Here is a 17,521-nt window from a genome sequence, read left to right as displayed (position 1 = left end):
TTTAAAATAGCGGTGTTAGGAAGATTTTTCTCACACTAAGCCTTAAATATGTATCATTGAAACTTCTGACTAATGATTCTAGATTATTAGTAAAACAAAATTTGCTCTAGGCCAAAGTCAGATCAAAATATCAGGAACCATATAATATGCCCATTCTAAATAGAATCCTATGCAAAAGATTAATTTTACAATTTATTCATTGAAGCTACATTACTACTCACCTTAAAGTGAGCTTACAGTACTAAAATTAGAGTTTAAGTACTTTAGTATTTTCATTACGTCTGTATTTGCTTTGGGTATTCATTTTTTGCCATTTCTATTAGTAGTATTTTAGGTTCTGATAGATGTTGGTATAATGTATATAATGGTGAAGAGGATCAAGAAAGTACTAACTGAATATGAAAAGGGGCTAAGAGCCTGATTCTATTTGGCCTTAATCACCATGGTGAAGACACTGGTCCTCAAGTTTATAGGCAGGCAAAAAATGTGTGTGCGTGTGTGTGTGTGTGTGTGTGTGTGTGTGTGTGTGTGAATATAGTTATGGAGTATTGGAAACAATCCTCCAAAGCAAGAGGAAATTAAGCCCTTAAAACAACTCAATTGCACCACAACTCTCCTAAAATGGACAAGATTATTATGAAACAAACATCTTATAATGCCATATCATCATGTCTTTCTTAGATCCTAGCCCCAAACTATACTCTTTCAGAACTCCCACATGAGTAACTTCAAAGTTTAAGAACTAAGAACAATGCAAGTTACTACCAAAATTAAGCCTTCCTGAGGCAGTAATGGAACAGGAAAATAAAGACAGGCTTCCAGAGGGCAGGGCTACTCAAGTTTCTCTATATGGAGCTAACTCCTTTTGATGATTTTGGTTTTGTTTTGTTTGGAGAGAAGAGGCATGAAGATGAAAGGATAACAGGGGAGATCATTCTTTTTTTTAAGTGGATGTATTGTTTATTTCTTTGAATATAATTCAGGTTGAAAGAGCAATGTAATTGTGGAAAACAATCTCACCTATGCAACGATGAAAGCATGCACCTTCCGGTATTGAATAGGGGATAAGAACAGGAAGATATATACACAGCCAGACAAGGATACTGTGTAGAGATCACCTTTGGGAATAGGGAAGACATTTCCAGAAATGACAGTAAAAACAAGTTATTGTTAAAACTATTATAAACTTCCAATATGGCTTCATAATTTTTTCCTTCATTTCAAAATATTCGCCAAAGAACAGGGAAGGACTGGAAATGAGGGGAGAGAGGGAGGGAGAGAGAAAGTGGGAGAAAGGGAGAGAGAGAAATCACTAAGATATAGAGGTCCACAGATGCAAGTATTAAAAGTGACATGAAGCCTGTATCCTTTCTGACTAAATGCTAGAAATGATGAATCTGACAAAAATATTTCAGAGCTACCTTTAAAAATATGACTAATGATAATAATTAGTAATACTAATATGAAGAAGAAAACTAACTCATGTGATACTTTAAGGTTTGCAAAGCATTTTATCAATATCAATTCTAGAAAGCAAAAGAAACCCTCCTCAATTTTCTCCCATGCCAGATCTGTTTTTTTAACTTGCAGAGAATACAAAAGAAATGGCAAGATTCAACCACTATGATTAACAGGACTCACATTATCTTCTCCTATGAAGGAATGCCCACCTAGATCTTTACCATGTAAACCAATTCACATGTCTACTAATCAACACAAAGCAATTTCTTATGAACTCATGGAGTCTAGGATACTGTAGCTAAAGAACAGTGCAAAAAAATCACTGAATATGGTCTTAGAAAACATGAGCTATTGTTCCTACTCTTCTCCTCACTAGTGTATGACCTTGAGTAAGTCATTGTTCTTTTGGGGGCCTCTATTTCCTCATTCGTGAAATAAAGGACTCAGTTATTTCTAAGGTTCATTCCTCCTCTGGACTCCTATGAATGTAGAAGTATCAATCATTTTCATTCTTCTTATCTTTGCCTCCCAAAAGCTGGCACAGCACAGACACATACATGTAACATAAGAAGTTTTCCTTAAAGGAGACAATCATGAAATGACATTGCTGAAATCCTACAACTATTTGCTGCATCTAATGGTAACATGTTCGGAGCAAAATGTGCATCTGCTATCTACTTCTCTATATTTCAGAAACACATCCACAGAAACTATAATTGCCACTGAAAAACAGATAATCAAAACAAGTTTCCACCCACCTTCCAAGCAACCAATGGCTGCCTACCTACCATTTCTCCCTAAAATACTGTCCAAACAGTCTCTCAAAGGCCCAAACATTCCTTAATAGCGACAGGCAACAGAGCATCCTGCAGATTAGACCTACAGCTCCCTGAAGGCAGGCAAAAAGCCTGGACTCATGCATACAGAGCAACTGAAACTGTAACAAGGGGCAGGGGAAGGAGATGGGGGGGGTGGGGGGGATGGGGGGGTAATTGACATGGCCTTACATTCTGCATTTGCTCCATGCATCTCTGAACAGGGTCAGCTCTTTCAAGCTTGCTCTTCATGCATTCAGAAACCACCTGCATAGCTAGGCTGTATAAATTAGAGGCTCTTAGGAACATGCATTATGAATAATGAAATGATTTCATAAACATTTTCAGAAGTCAGAAAGAACAGCAAAAGCCAACCCGGTTGGGTGAGGCCAGAGTAAAGTAGCCTACCTGCAGGGGCTGAATGGATCATCCATGCCTAACAGACGCTCTTGTGGGTCTAGCTGTATTCCTGAACCTCTACTTTCTGCTAAAATTCTGCCTTTTTCTACTCTAACAACTCAAAATGGAGGCACATGCAGTCTGAGAGACCTCAGAGAGCTTTCACTGAGCTTGTGCTATGACCTAAGCCTTCACGCAGAACGCAGAAACTTCCCCCTCAGACTGACAGGACTGAGCATGTGCTGTGACCCTCCCTCATCCATACACTGTCTCTCACCGCAATCAATCTCAACCCTGCTGTTTCCGTAAATAAAGCACAGCCAGCAGACTCTGCAGCTTCTCCCTGCATACCAAGCTAGTGTGCAGGGAAGTGGGGCCGCTGTGAGGGGTTCCAAGACAGCCAACAGCATGGCGAACATTCAACCAGTCATCTAGAGACTTCCTACATTTGTTGTTTGCAGAGCAGTGGGGAGAGTGAATTGGACAGTTGTAGCAATCAGGGACACTGAAAACAAAGATTGCCCCAATTCTGCCTAATTCCACAGGAATCAGAGGTCCATCAGATCACTTTACCACAGTGTTTTCATATATTGTTCTTTTTCAACAAAACAATAAATATCATAGGACAGTTTAAAAAGGTATTTGTAGAAAATTCACCCAAAAATCCAGCCAATGTTCTTTCTGAAAGCTGTAAGACCTTATAATAATAATGATTCTAACTGACTTAGTTCTTTCAAGGCTTGCAAGGTGCTCTCCTCACCAGACAAACTAATGAAGCTAGCATGTGAATATTCTAATACTCATTTTACAAAGGAACAAAGGGAAGCTCTGTTGAGCAATTTATCCTTTATTTCAGACATTCAGCAAAGGCCACACAATTGAGGGAAAATTGTGAAATTCCTATGAAGGTCAATATATTCAATTAAACAGGGGCTAATATTAACATTCATGTAGCACAAGGAGGCCTCACAAAGCTTTTGTGGAGATCATTTGGATTGTCAAAAATGTCCAATGAGGCCATTCCTATAATTATGCGTATTATACCAATGAAGAAACTGACCACGACGTGAACATAGGGCTTCCCGACTGCCACTTCAGCAGCACTTTGCCCACTAACTCAACCCGCATGGCCTATGTGACAGTTCAAGACTACTATAGATTGAATGTGCTGGCATGCAGAATGGCTGACCTGGAACCATTTCATTTATCCCTCTGCCCTATTTCAGCTTAGTGGTTTATGGGCTCCCCTGAATCCAATCATCATTCTTATACAAATGATTCAACAACTTAGCCAGCCCCAATCTCTCTTCCAAGCCTCAGGTCTCCCAACTCCAACTGCTTATTGGACCCCTTGAAATGGATGTCAAGTAGAATCTCTGAACTCAGCACATCCAAATCTGAACTCTGATTTTTCTTTTTGCTTCGAACTCTCCCTTTACCAAATTTCCCTATTTCTGTTGAGGATGACAACACTCTCCTAGTCAACCATGCTCACAAACGGAATATCCTTTTCAACTCCTCACCCTCTCATGCTCATCCATATCTAATGTTACCAAGGTCTTTGGGTTTTACTTATCAGGCATCTTTTCAGTATACCTGCTTCTCTCCTTTGAACCACAACTAACGTGGTACAGGACGTCATCCCCTCAGACATGGAGGACTGCAAACGTCTGCTGGTTGGTTTTCTCACCAAAAGTCTGCTCACTGAAATCCACTCTCCATTCTGATGGCAAAATTATCTTCCTAAATTTCAAGATTGACCCTCTTTACCAACAAACTCCCATAGGCCACTATTTGTTACAGGACCAAACATAAAAGTCAGTCTTCATAAGCTCCACCACGTCAGGCTTTTTACATCTTAAGCACTGATCTCCCCACTGATCCTCACCACTTATATCCAGTTATAATTGGCCTCTCCTTGTTCCTCATTCTAGGGCAATTTTACTACCTGCCCTTTGTGCCTAGAATACTCTAACTTCTCATCTCTGCCCCCAGGCTTCCTTGAAACCCAACTCGAAATCTTTACCTTCTACAGGAGAAAAACTTTTGATACTCACTCTACCCTCAGTCATTAACCAGAGTGCTTTCCCATTGTACGTTATCTGTAATCGATCCAGCTTATTTGTTTGTATGTTGTCTTCCCCATTAGACTGCTGAGCTTCTTGAGAGCAAGAACAATCTTGTCTTTCTTTTAATTTCCATCATGTGGCACTGTGTCTGATATATAGTAGGCACTGACACTTCCTCGCTTACTATATATGCTCAGATTCATCACTTCTAAAAAGATTGTTAAAAATTTTTAAGTAAAGGATATCAGCTGGTTAATACTGAACAAGGGAGACTCATACTGAAGAATGGTAGTGATATAAAAACAAAAAAGCAATATTAACATTATTTTTAAGGTAAAATGCATAGGATAGAAAAATATCTACAATGTTGTTTAGCTATATATCCAAAGAAAAAATGCAATCTTATTTCCTAGGGGAAAAGATTATATGAGTAAGTGGCATAATTTTCTTTTTCTGTAAAATACAAGGTTTGGAGATGAGAGAGATCAATCATAATTGTGAATAAAGAAATTCCAGTTTATTGATGAAGCTGGAAGCAAAGTTACAAAAGTATTGGAAGAAAGTTAACAAGGAAAAGATCTGAAGGTAGCTAGTATGGATGACATTTTCAACTTTAACTGAGAAGTATAAGGAGAGATATAAGAGCACAGTTAGAGAGAATGGCAGGATAAAATGAGGGTTTTTAGGGATTTTGATTTTAACCCTTCTGTCTTAGTAACAACATTAAGAGAGAAGAGCAGGGAGGGCTGGACAGTCAAGAGTTAAGTGACTTGCCCAGGATCACACAGATAGGAAATGTCTGAAGCCATATTTGAACATCAATTTTCCCTAGGTCAGGCATTCTATCCAGTGCTATCTAACCACTTAAAAATAAGGGTTATTTAATGATGAAAGAGGTATTACCATGCTTGTAAGTACCAGAGGAGGAGTCAGAAGATAGAAGAGTACATAAAGGGAAAAAGAGTTTAAAAACGGGGAAGAGATGACTGGGAGGCAATCAGTAGGAACATATAGGCTCAATTGATTTATAGAGAGGAAATACATGAATTTACATGTCTAGGAGATAGCACTAAAAAGAAGAAAGGGTAACAATTCACACAAGACAGGAAGGAAAGAAGACATAGAGAGGAAAACGTAAGTGCTATCAGATGAGGAAGAGTGAATTCTCCTGACAAATGGTCACTATTATTGGTGAAGAATGAGAATGAGATCTCTTGTGTGTAAGAGTTTCTGACCGTGGCAACAACCATCTAGGTTCTGGCTACCAACATAAGTGACCTCTGAAACAACTTCTAGAAGAAGTTGGGTAAATAAGACCAAGCAATGTCCTGGAGTACTAGAAGAAATATATATTTTTTAATTTTTTAAACCTTTACCTTCTGTGTTAGAATCACTATTAAGTATTGGTTCCAAGGCAAAATAGCATCAAAGGCTAGGCAATGGAGGTAACTGACTTGCCTAAGATCATACAACTAGGAAGTAACCGTAGTTAGATTTGAATCTAGGACCCCTCCCATTTCTAGACCTTGCTCTCAATGAGCAGAGCTATGTAGCTGCCCTGAAAATATAAATCTTAAGTGAAATGTTTAGATAGTACAGAGCTGAAGTGATATGCCTATCCAATAAGTCCATAAAGTGTTTCCTATTATTAGGCCTTAAGTATAAAGTTCCTAAAAGAAAATGAGACTTCTGTGCTATTTGGTGACTTGTGCCAATATATACTTCTGGGTCTTTTTTTTATCTTATATATATTTCTTTTATGGTATAGGAAATATCTGTCCTATATCTAATCTACATAACATATTAACTATCTTTCAAGAAGGAACTCTATTAATAGATTTTAGGTATATTGTAAACATGGAACATCCCAAAACTGTGGGTAAAGATTCCATAAGGCATATAATAGTTGACTTGATCTAATTACTGGGGCCCATTTATGGGAGGGTGTGCCCATATTTTGACAGGGTGAGAGTCTTTGGGGGGAAAAAAATCTTATTTAAAAAAAATACAACTGTCTGCTTAACTTCTTTATAAGTCACTAAAATACATGTAATCACTTAATATTTTTTATGTTCTCAAACACACTGTTTACGAAACATTAACAAAATGAAAACATGAGTCTTTTTGTCCACAAAACTGCCTATGAAACAAAGGAAATGCCAACACACCCTGAAACAAGTTTCAACTATTTAATTCAACGGGTATTCACATGTATGCAAAAAAGTTACTACCCTTAATATCAAACAGAATTTTTCATTAGAATATTAAGAAAAGGGGGCAGCTGAGTAGCTCCAGGAATTATTGAATATATTTGTGAGATTTTTAAAGCATTAACAAATGGACAATTTTAGTGATATTGCCATGTCATTTGTGAAAAACAAAATTAACTCTCCCATGATTGTGAAAATGAAATTAATTCTCCTCTGATTATGAAGACTAAATTAACTCTTCCTTGCCAATTTTTAGATTTAATTACCAAAACTATATACACCACACTTACTTGAGTGGAGGAGGTCTTTGACCCATGTGTGCAATAGTCGGCGACAAATCAGAATCAACTGATTACCCCCTGGGAAGTCCTAAACAAAATTTTAGCTATAACTGGCACATGTGAAATGAGTCACAGGAAGTGATGCAAAATTAAATGTCATTAAAAAGGAGTTACAACTTCCTGTGAGGAGTTCTTTTTGAGTTCTGAGTTTGAGTTGGAGGCTGGTAAAGAATCTGCTTATTAGACCTAAGACTTTGGACTTGGTGTGACTGTTCTTAAATCTCTCCCTCTGAACTACAAAGTGGGTGAGTGGAAAAGGCTAACTCCTTTTGTGGATTTTCTGAAGGGATTAGCCTAAAGAAAGACCTACCCTCTTGAGAGAGGTTCCCTGTATCCTCAGGACCTCTGAATCAAGGCTGAGGCCACTCCAGCTAAGGACTAATTAGCTCTGCCTGGGCTGAGCCAGAGGTCAGAGCGAAATACTTAGTGTGTAGACTAGTTATCATACCCTATCCTCTCTCTGAATTTCTTACCTTTACTCTTTCTATATTTTATTTTAAAAATTGTTAAAATAAATCTTTTGGAATTCATTAAATTCCTGGCAACCCTCTTATTAATCTAGCCCAACCTTTTATAAAAACCCCTCATGTTTCTACGCCTAACACATTTGATATTACCCAGATCTATTATAGCTATCTTTTATAAAATTCTAATTGGGATCTTAATTTTTTAAAATAAGATTTATCTAGGATTCAAAAGAGTCATTAGATATTTGCACATTTCTTTAACTATTTCTCCCTGAAATGCATTTAAACTTTTCATTCAAAAATTAAAATGTAAGACTTTAGAAAAAAAATAAATATTATATTGCTTGTCTTTTCAATGTGAGTTGGAGGGGAACTGAAGGGGAAAGAAATAGGAACTCAAAATTTAAAAAAATAAATTTTAGAATAAAGTGTATTTATAAAAAAAGAATATTCAAAAGAATTTAAGATACTATATTATATCTACTAATATATATAGAATCAACGTTTAATTCACTGACACTAGTCTTCTTTTAATTAGATCTATTTTTTTATTACTTTGTAAAATCATGATTGCTACCCCAGCCATTTCTACTTTAGCTAAAGCATAAAAGATTTTGCTCCTATCCCTTATTTTATTTCTATATATATAATTCTATTTCAAGTTTTCTTCTGGTCAATAACATATTATTGGATTTTTGGTTTCTATTCCATTCAGCTATGTCCTCCTCTCTTTTATAGATAAGTACATCCTATTGACATTGTAACAACTAGTAATTATGTGTTGCTTTGTATTATAATCTCTCATACATATTTCTTTCTTTTCCTCTGGCTATTAAAAAAAAAAAGGCAAAATGACTCAAAATACTAAAGGCAGCCCTTTTTGCTATGAAAAAAACTAGAAACTCTGAGGATATCTATCAACTGGAATATGATCAAACAAGTTAACAGAATATAAAACTAGAACAATTAACAATTAAAATAACATTATAGAAAAAAATAAATTAGACTTTAGAACTCTGGGCAGGTAGGGAGCATAGGGATTAGAATTAGGAAGACTCATTTTCATTAGTTTAAATTTGTTCTCAGACACTTAACTAGTGACTGTGTGACCCTGGGCTAAACATGTATGATAGATATTACCTTAATTGGGCCCTGATTCAAGAAACAGAAATAAATTTGTTTTTCCAGAATTTTTACACATAAGACATTGATAGTCTATATTTCACCTAGAAATTATCATTTTTATTTGGATTTTTTTAATGTTTTAATTTCTCTGTCAATTGACTCATATACCTCATAACTCAGCAACGCATCCCTAAGTGATCCCTGTGTTTTTCAATCACCCTTTGGGGGGGAGGGGGAGGGCGCCGGTGTATAATTATTATTATTTTAAATTGAGAAGTTTAAATTCTTTTTGAGAGTAATTTTAAGTTAAGAAACATGCTACTTCTCTGAACCCAGAAAGAAAACCCTTTGGAGAAGGTACCATGACGATGCCTCCACAGACTACAGGCTGCAACAGAAGATCCAGAGTGAATATTGGGATGTGGTTATTTGAACTGTGTGGGATTAAATGCATATGTTTTGTATGTATACTCTTAAACCAAAGGGGAAGTCCCCCTGACTGGCCTTTTGTCAATGAGCCTAGTAATTATTGGTTTTGTTCTCTTTTCCTCTTATCCTAAAATTATTGTAATTTCAAAGTTGGTATGTTTACAAGACCCGTCAGAGAGACTAATCTTCCTCGACTCTCAGGGAGGCATATATAATTGAAAATCTGCTACCCTAAAAAAAGAACTACATATCCTGAGAGTACACTGACTTCTTGACATTACTTACTTCCTGTAGACAGAGGAGGGTGGGAGTTTGAGGTTCTTCCTCCTTTTTGGCATGATGAAGGAATCAGCAGTGATGGTGGTAAGACGGGGATTTTGAAATAGCTAATCTGCAATGGGCACATGGTTTTTTATTTTATAACCTCTTTATTCCTTGATTTCTAACGATCATTAAAATATAATATTTCCATTATTTGAGATTTAATTTTAAATTTTTAACACATAACTCTATTTGCCTCAATTCCTCACCTGTTTAATGTGCTAGGGAAGGAAAAGGCAAACCACTCCAGAATCTTTACCTAGACAACCCTAAATAAGGTCATAAAGGGTTAGACATGATGGAAAAATAAATAATCAACTGTGAATCTTAAAAATTACTAAGACTATACTTTAGACGATTTGATTTAGCTATTTCCTTATTGTAACAATGGAGATACTTGGTCTAACAAAAATCAGGAATGTCTTGGAAACTTTACATTACTCCACCCATACGTAGACATACTTTAGGGGAAGATAAAGTTGTAAACTCCTGATTGAACAATGAAGGTACTTAACTGATACCTTATAGTGAAGCTAGAATATGAACTTTAAGCTAAGTCTCTCTCTCTCTCTCTCTCTCTCTCTCTCTCTCTCTCTCTCTCTCTCTCTCTCTCTCTCTCTCCCCCCTTTCCTCCCTCCCCTATGACTGTCTGTCTCTCCTTCTCCCTCTCTCTCTCTCCCCTTAATTCCTTCTTTCCTTTTCTCTATATTAATTAAAATCTCCATAATTCCCAGCTGACTTTGGAATTTTGTTATTTGGGAATCATCCCTGGCAACCAATTATTTAGGTTTCAAGTCACAAGCTAAAATTATCTCACACAACAAAGATTCAAAAGACTGAGGACACTGAACCTCTTGCCAAAAAGACAGTGAACTTAAAAATGAAGAAGTGTGTTTTGAGACTGATAAAAAGTTGTTATTGTTTTTTGCTGGATTACTCACTATCTATCAAGACTTTATTTGGGGGAATTTCTTTTTAGAATATGCTCAGTAGGAGAAAGGATTGATAATGATAGGAACCAATTAATTTAAAAGACAATTTTGAAAATAAACAGTATCTTAAAAAGTGGTTTGTAGACTGTCTTTATTTTAACACAATAAAGGTATTTTTAAGTGGTTTTACATGTTTTACATGCATATGTGTTTTGATATTCTTTATTCCCTTACTAATGTTAGCAGTTTGGGTCTTTCAAGCCTTTTACCAAAAAACCAAGAGAAATAAAACATGCCAGTTCTAACATGCCCAAAGGGAGTATAATTGGTTAGGCCACAAGGTCAATATTTACTAAACACCAAAGAGAGTGCACATGACTATGCTTCATATTTAAATTTGCTTTACAACATAATGTAACAAAAGTGGAATTAAACTTCCATCTCTAAACATATTTTGTTGCAAATCCATTCAGAAAAGCAAAATTTCATTATACTGCTGCCTGAAAGGCCAGACTTGGGATACATTTTTGCAGTAACAGAGGTAAACTGAATACAAACGATATGAATGAAAAGAAAATATTTTCAAAGAAATAGTCCAAATTAATGTCTAATTAGATGAGGAGTTCAACATGGGGGATAGCATTTCACTCAAAAATCAAATTCTGCCTCAATATATTCCTGATATATTTATATATGGTTTCTTTTTTACAAAACACAGCAAAGCCCTAAGTGTTTTTAAATGGTATAACAGACATAAAAAAAGACCACTTCTTCTAGTTGAAAGGACCAAAGGAATCCATTTGAAATCTCTAAAAAGGCATGAGAAAAAAATTTTAAGCAATTACAAAGAATCACCTATTACCTACTATCCACCCCAGTGAGACAATAATAAAAGTAAAGGAAAAATACTGTCATGACTGCAGTAAGAAGAGGAAAAGTCATAGATACTTGGGCCTATCACCACAAATGCCATAAGGAACATAAGTGCTCCATACAATGTTTAAGACACTGACATAATCTGGAAGAAAAAAAAAACAACTCTGCTTGAGACATTGATTGTTTCAAGATTCCAAGACTAATTATCATTTTCATACTAACGTCAACATAAGAAGCTGGAATATTTCACTTAGAAATGCACTATTATCTATGGAGAATAAAAATATCATCTGCAAACAGGGAAGTAACTTCTAGGAATAAAATGAGGTTTGAAAAAACCTTTTCTGCCAGTATTTAGATTTAACATTAAAAAACTATTCTCTAGAGCAGAGGCATCCAAAGAAGAACAACTAACGTTTTCAGTAGAAAGTGAAAAAATGAGACCCAACTTCCTCCTAGAAAACATACAGACATTTCACCAAAGGCACTACAAAGCAAAAGGCAATACTGATTCTAAGACAGAAAGTAAGGATTGTTTTTAGAGTGCTTAAGATAGTGCTTCTTGGCACAAAATGCTATAAAATTTCAGTTATTATGATTAGCAGCAACTTAGCATTATTATTAAATAGGAAATCTTTTTATGAAGTTTCTTTTAATTCACTTACCCAATCTCAACCATTCTCTTCCAGTGACATTTAACTAATATAGAGTCCTTCATTGCCATTTATCTCCACTATAAAAACAGTTACCCAATCAGTGCCTCAGTCTTTCTGTCACTCTAATCAATTTATTTTAACAATTCACAGATACAGGCTCAAATCACTCATGCTAAAAATCATTCAATGGCTCTATATTCTAAATGAAGAAAAAAATACTTTGGCATTCGAGGCCTTCCCTAGTCAAGCACAGCCCAAATTTAAAGCCTTATCAAAAAATACTATGCTCAATTAAAAGTCTGTCCTATATGGACTCAAATCAAAATTAACAACTGTGAAAATTGTTTGGGCATGATCTTATTGCTAATATAGTTTGATACCACAAACATTATATATCTGTATGGCATTTTAAATCTAGTTCCAAAAGAGAATCTACAAAAATTTTGCCTTTAATAATTCTCCATTGCTAAATTAATGGTTTTTCATCTTGCCTTTTCCTCTCCCCTATGAACAATAATAGAGGTGAGTCATACTCACAGCAAGATTTTTTGTTCAAGATTATTTCTACATAATTTTGTATAATTTTCATTGTGTTTTCCATGTGTGCAGAGACGCAAGCAAACATCAACAAACCAAAGAAATATCCAAAAATCTTTTCCCTTCTCCAGCCCTAAGATCCCATTTCATTCCTTGGGAAGAGCCAGTAGCATCTTACATAAATTTCAACCTAAATGAGAATGTTTATTTCTGAAAACAGATTACTCTAAACGTAAATAACTTAGTTTAAAAAGGAAAAGAAAATTACTTACCTTGTCTCTGGATTATATCCCAATATATAAAAAAATGAATCCACACGAGCTTTAAACTCTCTGGCAGCAAATATGTCAGAAAAATGGGAGATATTACACTTCCCTCTGAAAATGAAGAAAAAAGGATTTCAGGTAAATTAAAACAAACAAACAAACAACAACAACAACAAAAAACACGTTAAAAGTCAAAATAATCCCAAAAACGGAGGACAAAAGGAGGAGAATATGTTAAAAAAGCAATCTATGACCCTTTCTCTCATCAGTTGTGATATCACATTTGATTTCTATCTTATACAGAGGTACAGACAGAGGAATCTAAAACTAGAAGAAATGTCAGAGGTCATGCAGTCCAACACTTATTTTCACAGAAAAGCAGGATAAGTGACCTGCCAAAAGTAACAGCAAATGAGTGGTATAGTTAAAACGCAAATTTCAGTATGGCGTAGAAGAGACAGGACAGGCATGGAGTCAAAAAACCTGGTTTCAAATTGTGACTCTATTACCCAATGAACAATTTTTTTAAAATTTTATTAATTTAATTAGTCAATTTAGTCATGTTCTTTCCCTCCCCCTCCTCGTACTCCCTCCTGTAGCTGATGCAAAATTCCACGGGGTTTTATATTTGTCTTTGATCAAAACCTATTTCCATATTATTGATGTTTGCACTAGGGTGATCATTTAGAGTCTACATCCCCAATCATATTCCGATCGACCCATGTAATCAAGCAGTTGTTTTTCTTTTGTGTCTCTACTCTAACAGTTTTTCCTCTGAATGTGAATAGTGTTCTTTCTCGTAAATCCCTCCGAGTTGTTCAGGATCACTGCATTGCTGCTAGTAAAGAAGTCTATTACATTCGATTGTACCACAGTATATCTGTCTCTATATATAATTTTCTTCTGGTTCTGCTCCTCTCACTCTGCATCACTTCCTGGAGGTTGTTCCAGACTCCATGGAATTCCTCCACTTTATTATTCCTTTGAGCACAATAGTATTCCATCACCAACATATACCACAATTTGTTCAGCCATTACTCAATCGAAGGGCATCCCCTCATTTTCCAATTTTTGGCCACCACAAAGAGTGCAGCTATGAATATTCTCGTACAGATCTTTTTCCTTATTATCTCTTTGGGGTACAAACCCAGCAGTGCTATGGCTGGATCAAAGGGCAGACAGTCTTTTAGTGCCCTTTGGACATAGTTCCAAATTGCCCTCCAGAATGGTTGGATCAAATCATGACTCCACCAGCAATGTATTAATGTCCCAAATTTGCCACATTCCCTCCAAAATTTATTACTTTCCTTTGCTGTCATGTTAGCCAATCAGCTAGGTGTGAGGTGGTACCTCAGAGTTGTGTCGATTTGCAGATCTCTGATTATAAGAGATTTAGAACACTTTTCCATGCGCTTATTAATAGTTTTGACATTTTTATCTGGAAATTGTCTATTCATGTCCCTTACCCAGTTATCAATTAGGGAATGGTTTGGTTTTTTGTACAATTGATTTAGCACTTTATAAATTTGAGTAATTAGACCTTTGTCAGAGGATTTTGTTATGAAAAGTTTTTCCCAATTTGTTGCTTTCCTTCTTATTTTGGTTACATTCATTATGTTTGTACAAAAACTTTTTAATTTGGTATAATCAAAATTATTTATTTTATATTTTGTAATTTTTTTTCCAACTCTTCCTTGGTCTTAAAATCTTTCCTTTCCAAAAGATCTGACAAGTGTACTATTCTGTGTTCACCTAATTTACTTATAGTTTCCTTCTTTATATTCAAGTCATTCACCCATTTTGAGTTTATCTTAGTGTAGAGTGTGAGGTGTTGATCCAAACCTACTCTCTCCCATAGTATCTTCAAATTTTCCCAGCAGTTTTTGTCAAATCGTGGATTTTTGTCCCAGAATCTGGGATCATTGGGTATATCATACACAGTTTTGCTGAGGTCACTTACCACAAGTCTATTCCATTGATCTTCCTTTCTGTCTCATTGCCAGTACCATATTGTTTTGATAACCACCTCTATATAGTACAGTTTGATATCTGGTACTGCAAGGCCACCTTCCTTCAAAAAATTGTTTTAATTATTTCCCTGGATATCCTTGATCTTTTGTTTTTCCAAATGAACTTTTAATGTTTTTTTTTTAATTCAATAAAAAAGTTTCTTGGTAGTTTGATGAGTATGGCATTAAATAAGTAAATAAGTTTGGGTAGGTTTGTCATTTTTTTATGTTAGTTCGTCCTACCCATGAAGAATTAATGTTTTTCAAATTATTTAGATCTAGTTTTAATTGTGTAGAACATGCTTTGTAGTTCTGTTCATGTAATTCCTTTGTTTGTCTTGGCAGATAAATTCCTATGTATTTTATATTGTCTAGCGTGATTTTAAATGGAATTTCTCTTTCTAATTCTTGCTGAGATGTGTTGGAAATACATAGAAATGCTGATGACTTATGTGGGTTTATTTTGTATCCTGCTACTTTGCTAAAGTTGTTGATTATTTCGACTAGCTTTTTGGTTGAATCTCTAGGATTCTTTAAGTAGACCATCATATCATCTGCAAACAGTGATAGCTTGGTCTCCTCACTGCCAATTTTAATACCTTCAATTTCTTTTTCTTTTCTAATTGCTAATGCTAGTGTTTCTAGTACAATGTCAAATAATAGAGGTGATAATGGGCATCCTTGTTTCATTCCTGATCTTACTGGGAAGGTTTCTAGTTTATCCCCATTGCAGATGGTTTTAGATATATTCTGATTATTATTCTTAGAAAAAGCCCTTCTATTCCCATACTTTCTAGTGTTTTCAATAAGAATGAGTGTTGTATTTTGTCAAAGGCTTTTTCTGCATCTATTGAGATAATCATGTTGATTTTTGTTGGTTTCCTTGTTGATATGGTCAATTATGTGGATGGTATTCCTAATATTTAAACATCCTTGCATTACTGGGATAATGAACACTTAAGCAGTTATTGTGATATAGCTATGCTCAGTCTTGGTATATAAAGAAAAAGTTGAATAGTCCATGCCCTCAAAGAGTGTACATTAAAGGAAGTATCCCAAAGAATGACTGAACATGGAGACCAAGAAAAGTGCAATTAATCTGAGGAAACTGAACTAGATGATGTCAAGGATCCCTTCCAAATCTAAATCTATAATCTTTGATTCCCAGAATCTACCTATGCCTCTACAACATAATGGCATCCAAATATAGTAGTTTAATATATATAACCATATCAGTGACTAATTGCCAGGTACTGTGCTAAGCTCTGGGGATCCAAAGAAAAGTGAGACAATCCATATTCTCAGAGAGCTGCCAATCTAATGGAAGAGATAGTACACAAATAGCAACTGAAAGACAAACTGTAGATAAATCAAAGGGAAGACAGATAAAACAGAATAATCAACAATGGGAAGATTTTGTAAAACAAAGGATAAACAAAGGGAAGACATAAAACAATAGAGTTTTCATATAGGTGAAATTTTAGGAGAAAAAGAAACCCAAGGGGGAAGAGGGAGAGAGGGAGAGAGAGAGAGAGAGAGAGAGAGAGAGAGAGAGAGAGAGAGAGAGAGACAGACAGACAGACAGACAAGACAGAGACAGAGAGAGACAGAGAGAGACAGGGGGGGGGGAACAGAGAGGGGGAGAGAGAGAGAGAGAGAGAGAGAGACAGAGACAGAGACAGAGACAGAGAGACAGAGAGGGGGGGGAAACAGAGAGGGAGAGAGAGAGAGAGAGAGAGAGGGAGAGGGAGAGGGAGAGGAAGAGAGAGAGAGAGAGTTAGTTAGACATGATGGACAGTGAGGAAAAGTTATCAGAATAAGGAGATAGGGCACAAACAACAATGACATCTGGGAGTGTGGAAGGTATAAAAATAGATGGATAGAATAGAAGAGGAAGGAAAGGTTATGAAGGGTTTTGATTAAGGGTTGTGTAAAACAAACATTAGATTTTATATTTAATTGTAGAGTTGTTAAGTAGCCACCAACAATATTTAGTAAGCTGTTAACAAGATCAGACCAGGGCTTTAGGCAAAAAGAATAAAGCATTTAAAAAGGGGGCCAAAATAAATAATGAGTGTCTGTCAGAAGGAGTATAAGATTACAAATGGGGGTTGAGAGGGAAGAAACAAGGATGAAACCATGGTTGTGGATATGGGTGAGTAGAAGAATGGTGACATCTTTGGCAATAATAGGGAAGTTAATAAGAGGAAGACTTTGGGGGAACAATTATGAGTTCAGTTTTGGAAAGATGGAATTTAAAATGCTATCTGCTGGCTGAATATTGACCTAGAAAAAACACAAACTCACATTACCTATGTTGAATTATATTTTTAATCATTTTTCTAAACATTTCCAAAGTACATATTAATCTGGATTGGGTCCTTCTGAAAAGTCAGATAACATACCATTCCAGGTGTTCAAGGAAATAGAAATATGACAATAAAAATCAATAAGAGGTTTAGGATATATAAGCAGATTTTTAAATCATTACATAAAGAAACACATTAGCACAGAAAGAGATAAAGAAGAGGAACCAGAACAAAGAACTATACAAAAATTCAGTGGACATGGCTTAGATTAAGACCAAGGAAAAGAAAATGAGAAGGAA

At 35.6% G+C, this 17,521-nt stretch overlaps 1 protein-coding gene across 16 annotated transcripts in view; it reads right to left on the bottom strand.

Moving 5' to 3' along the window:
* RERE (arginine-glutamic acid dipeptide repeats) overlaps positions 1-17,521 on the bottom strand; it is a 574,348-nt gene that overhangs the window by 197,629 nt on the left and 359,198 nt on the right. For 14 of the 16 annotated variants that reach the window (XM_007493036.3, XM_056795844.1, XM_056795845.1 and 11 more), the window contains one exon: positions 12,911-13,015. In XM_007493036.3, the coding sequence (XP_007493098.1) occupies positions 12,911-13,015 (105 nt within the window). Of the gene's footprint in view, positions 1-2,684; positions 3,259-12,910; positions 13,016-17,521 lie in introns of those variants that run through there. The other 2 variants (XM_056795846.1, XM_007493041.3) reach the window with 2 other exon arrangements.

This window comes from Monodelphis domestica, chromosome 4, assembly GCF_027887165.1.
Source record: "Monodelphis domestica isolate mMonDom1 chromosome 4, mMonDom1.pri, whole genome shotgun sequence".
Classification (NCBI taxonomy): Eukaryota; Metazoa; Chordata; class Mammalia; order Didelphimorphia; family Didelphidae; genus Monodelphis; species Monodelphis domestica.
Note: the sequence above shows the minus strand (reverse complement) of the source record. Positions and strands in the feature narration are given on the sequence as shown.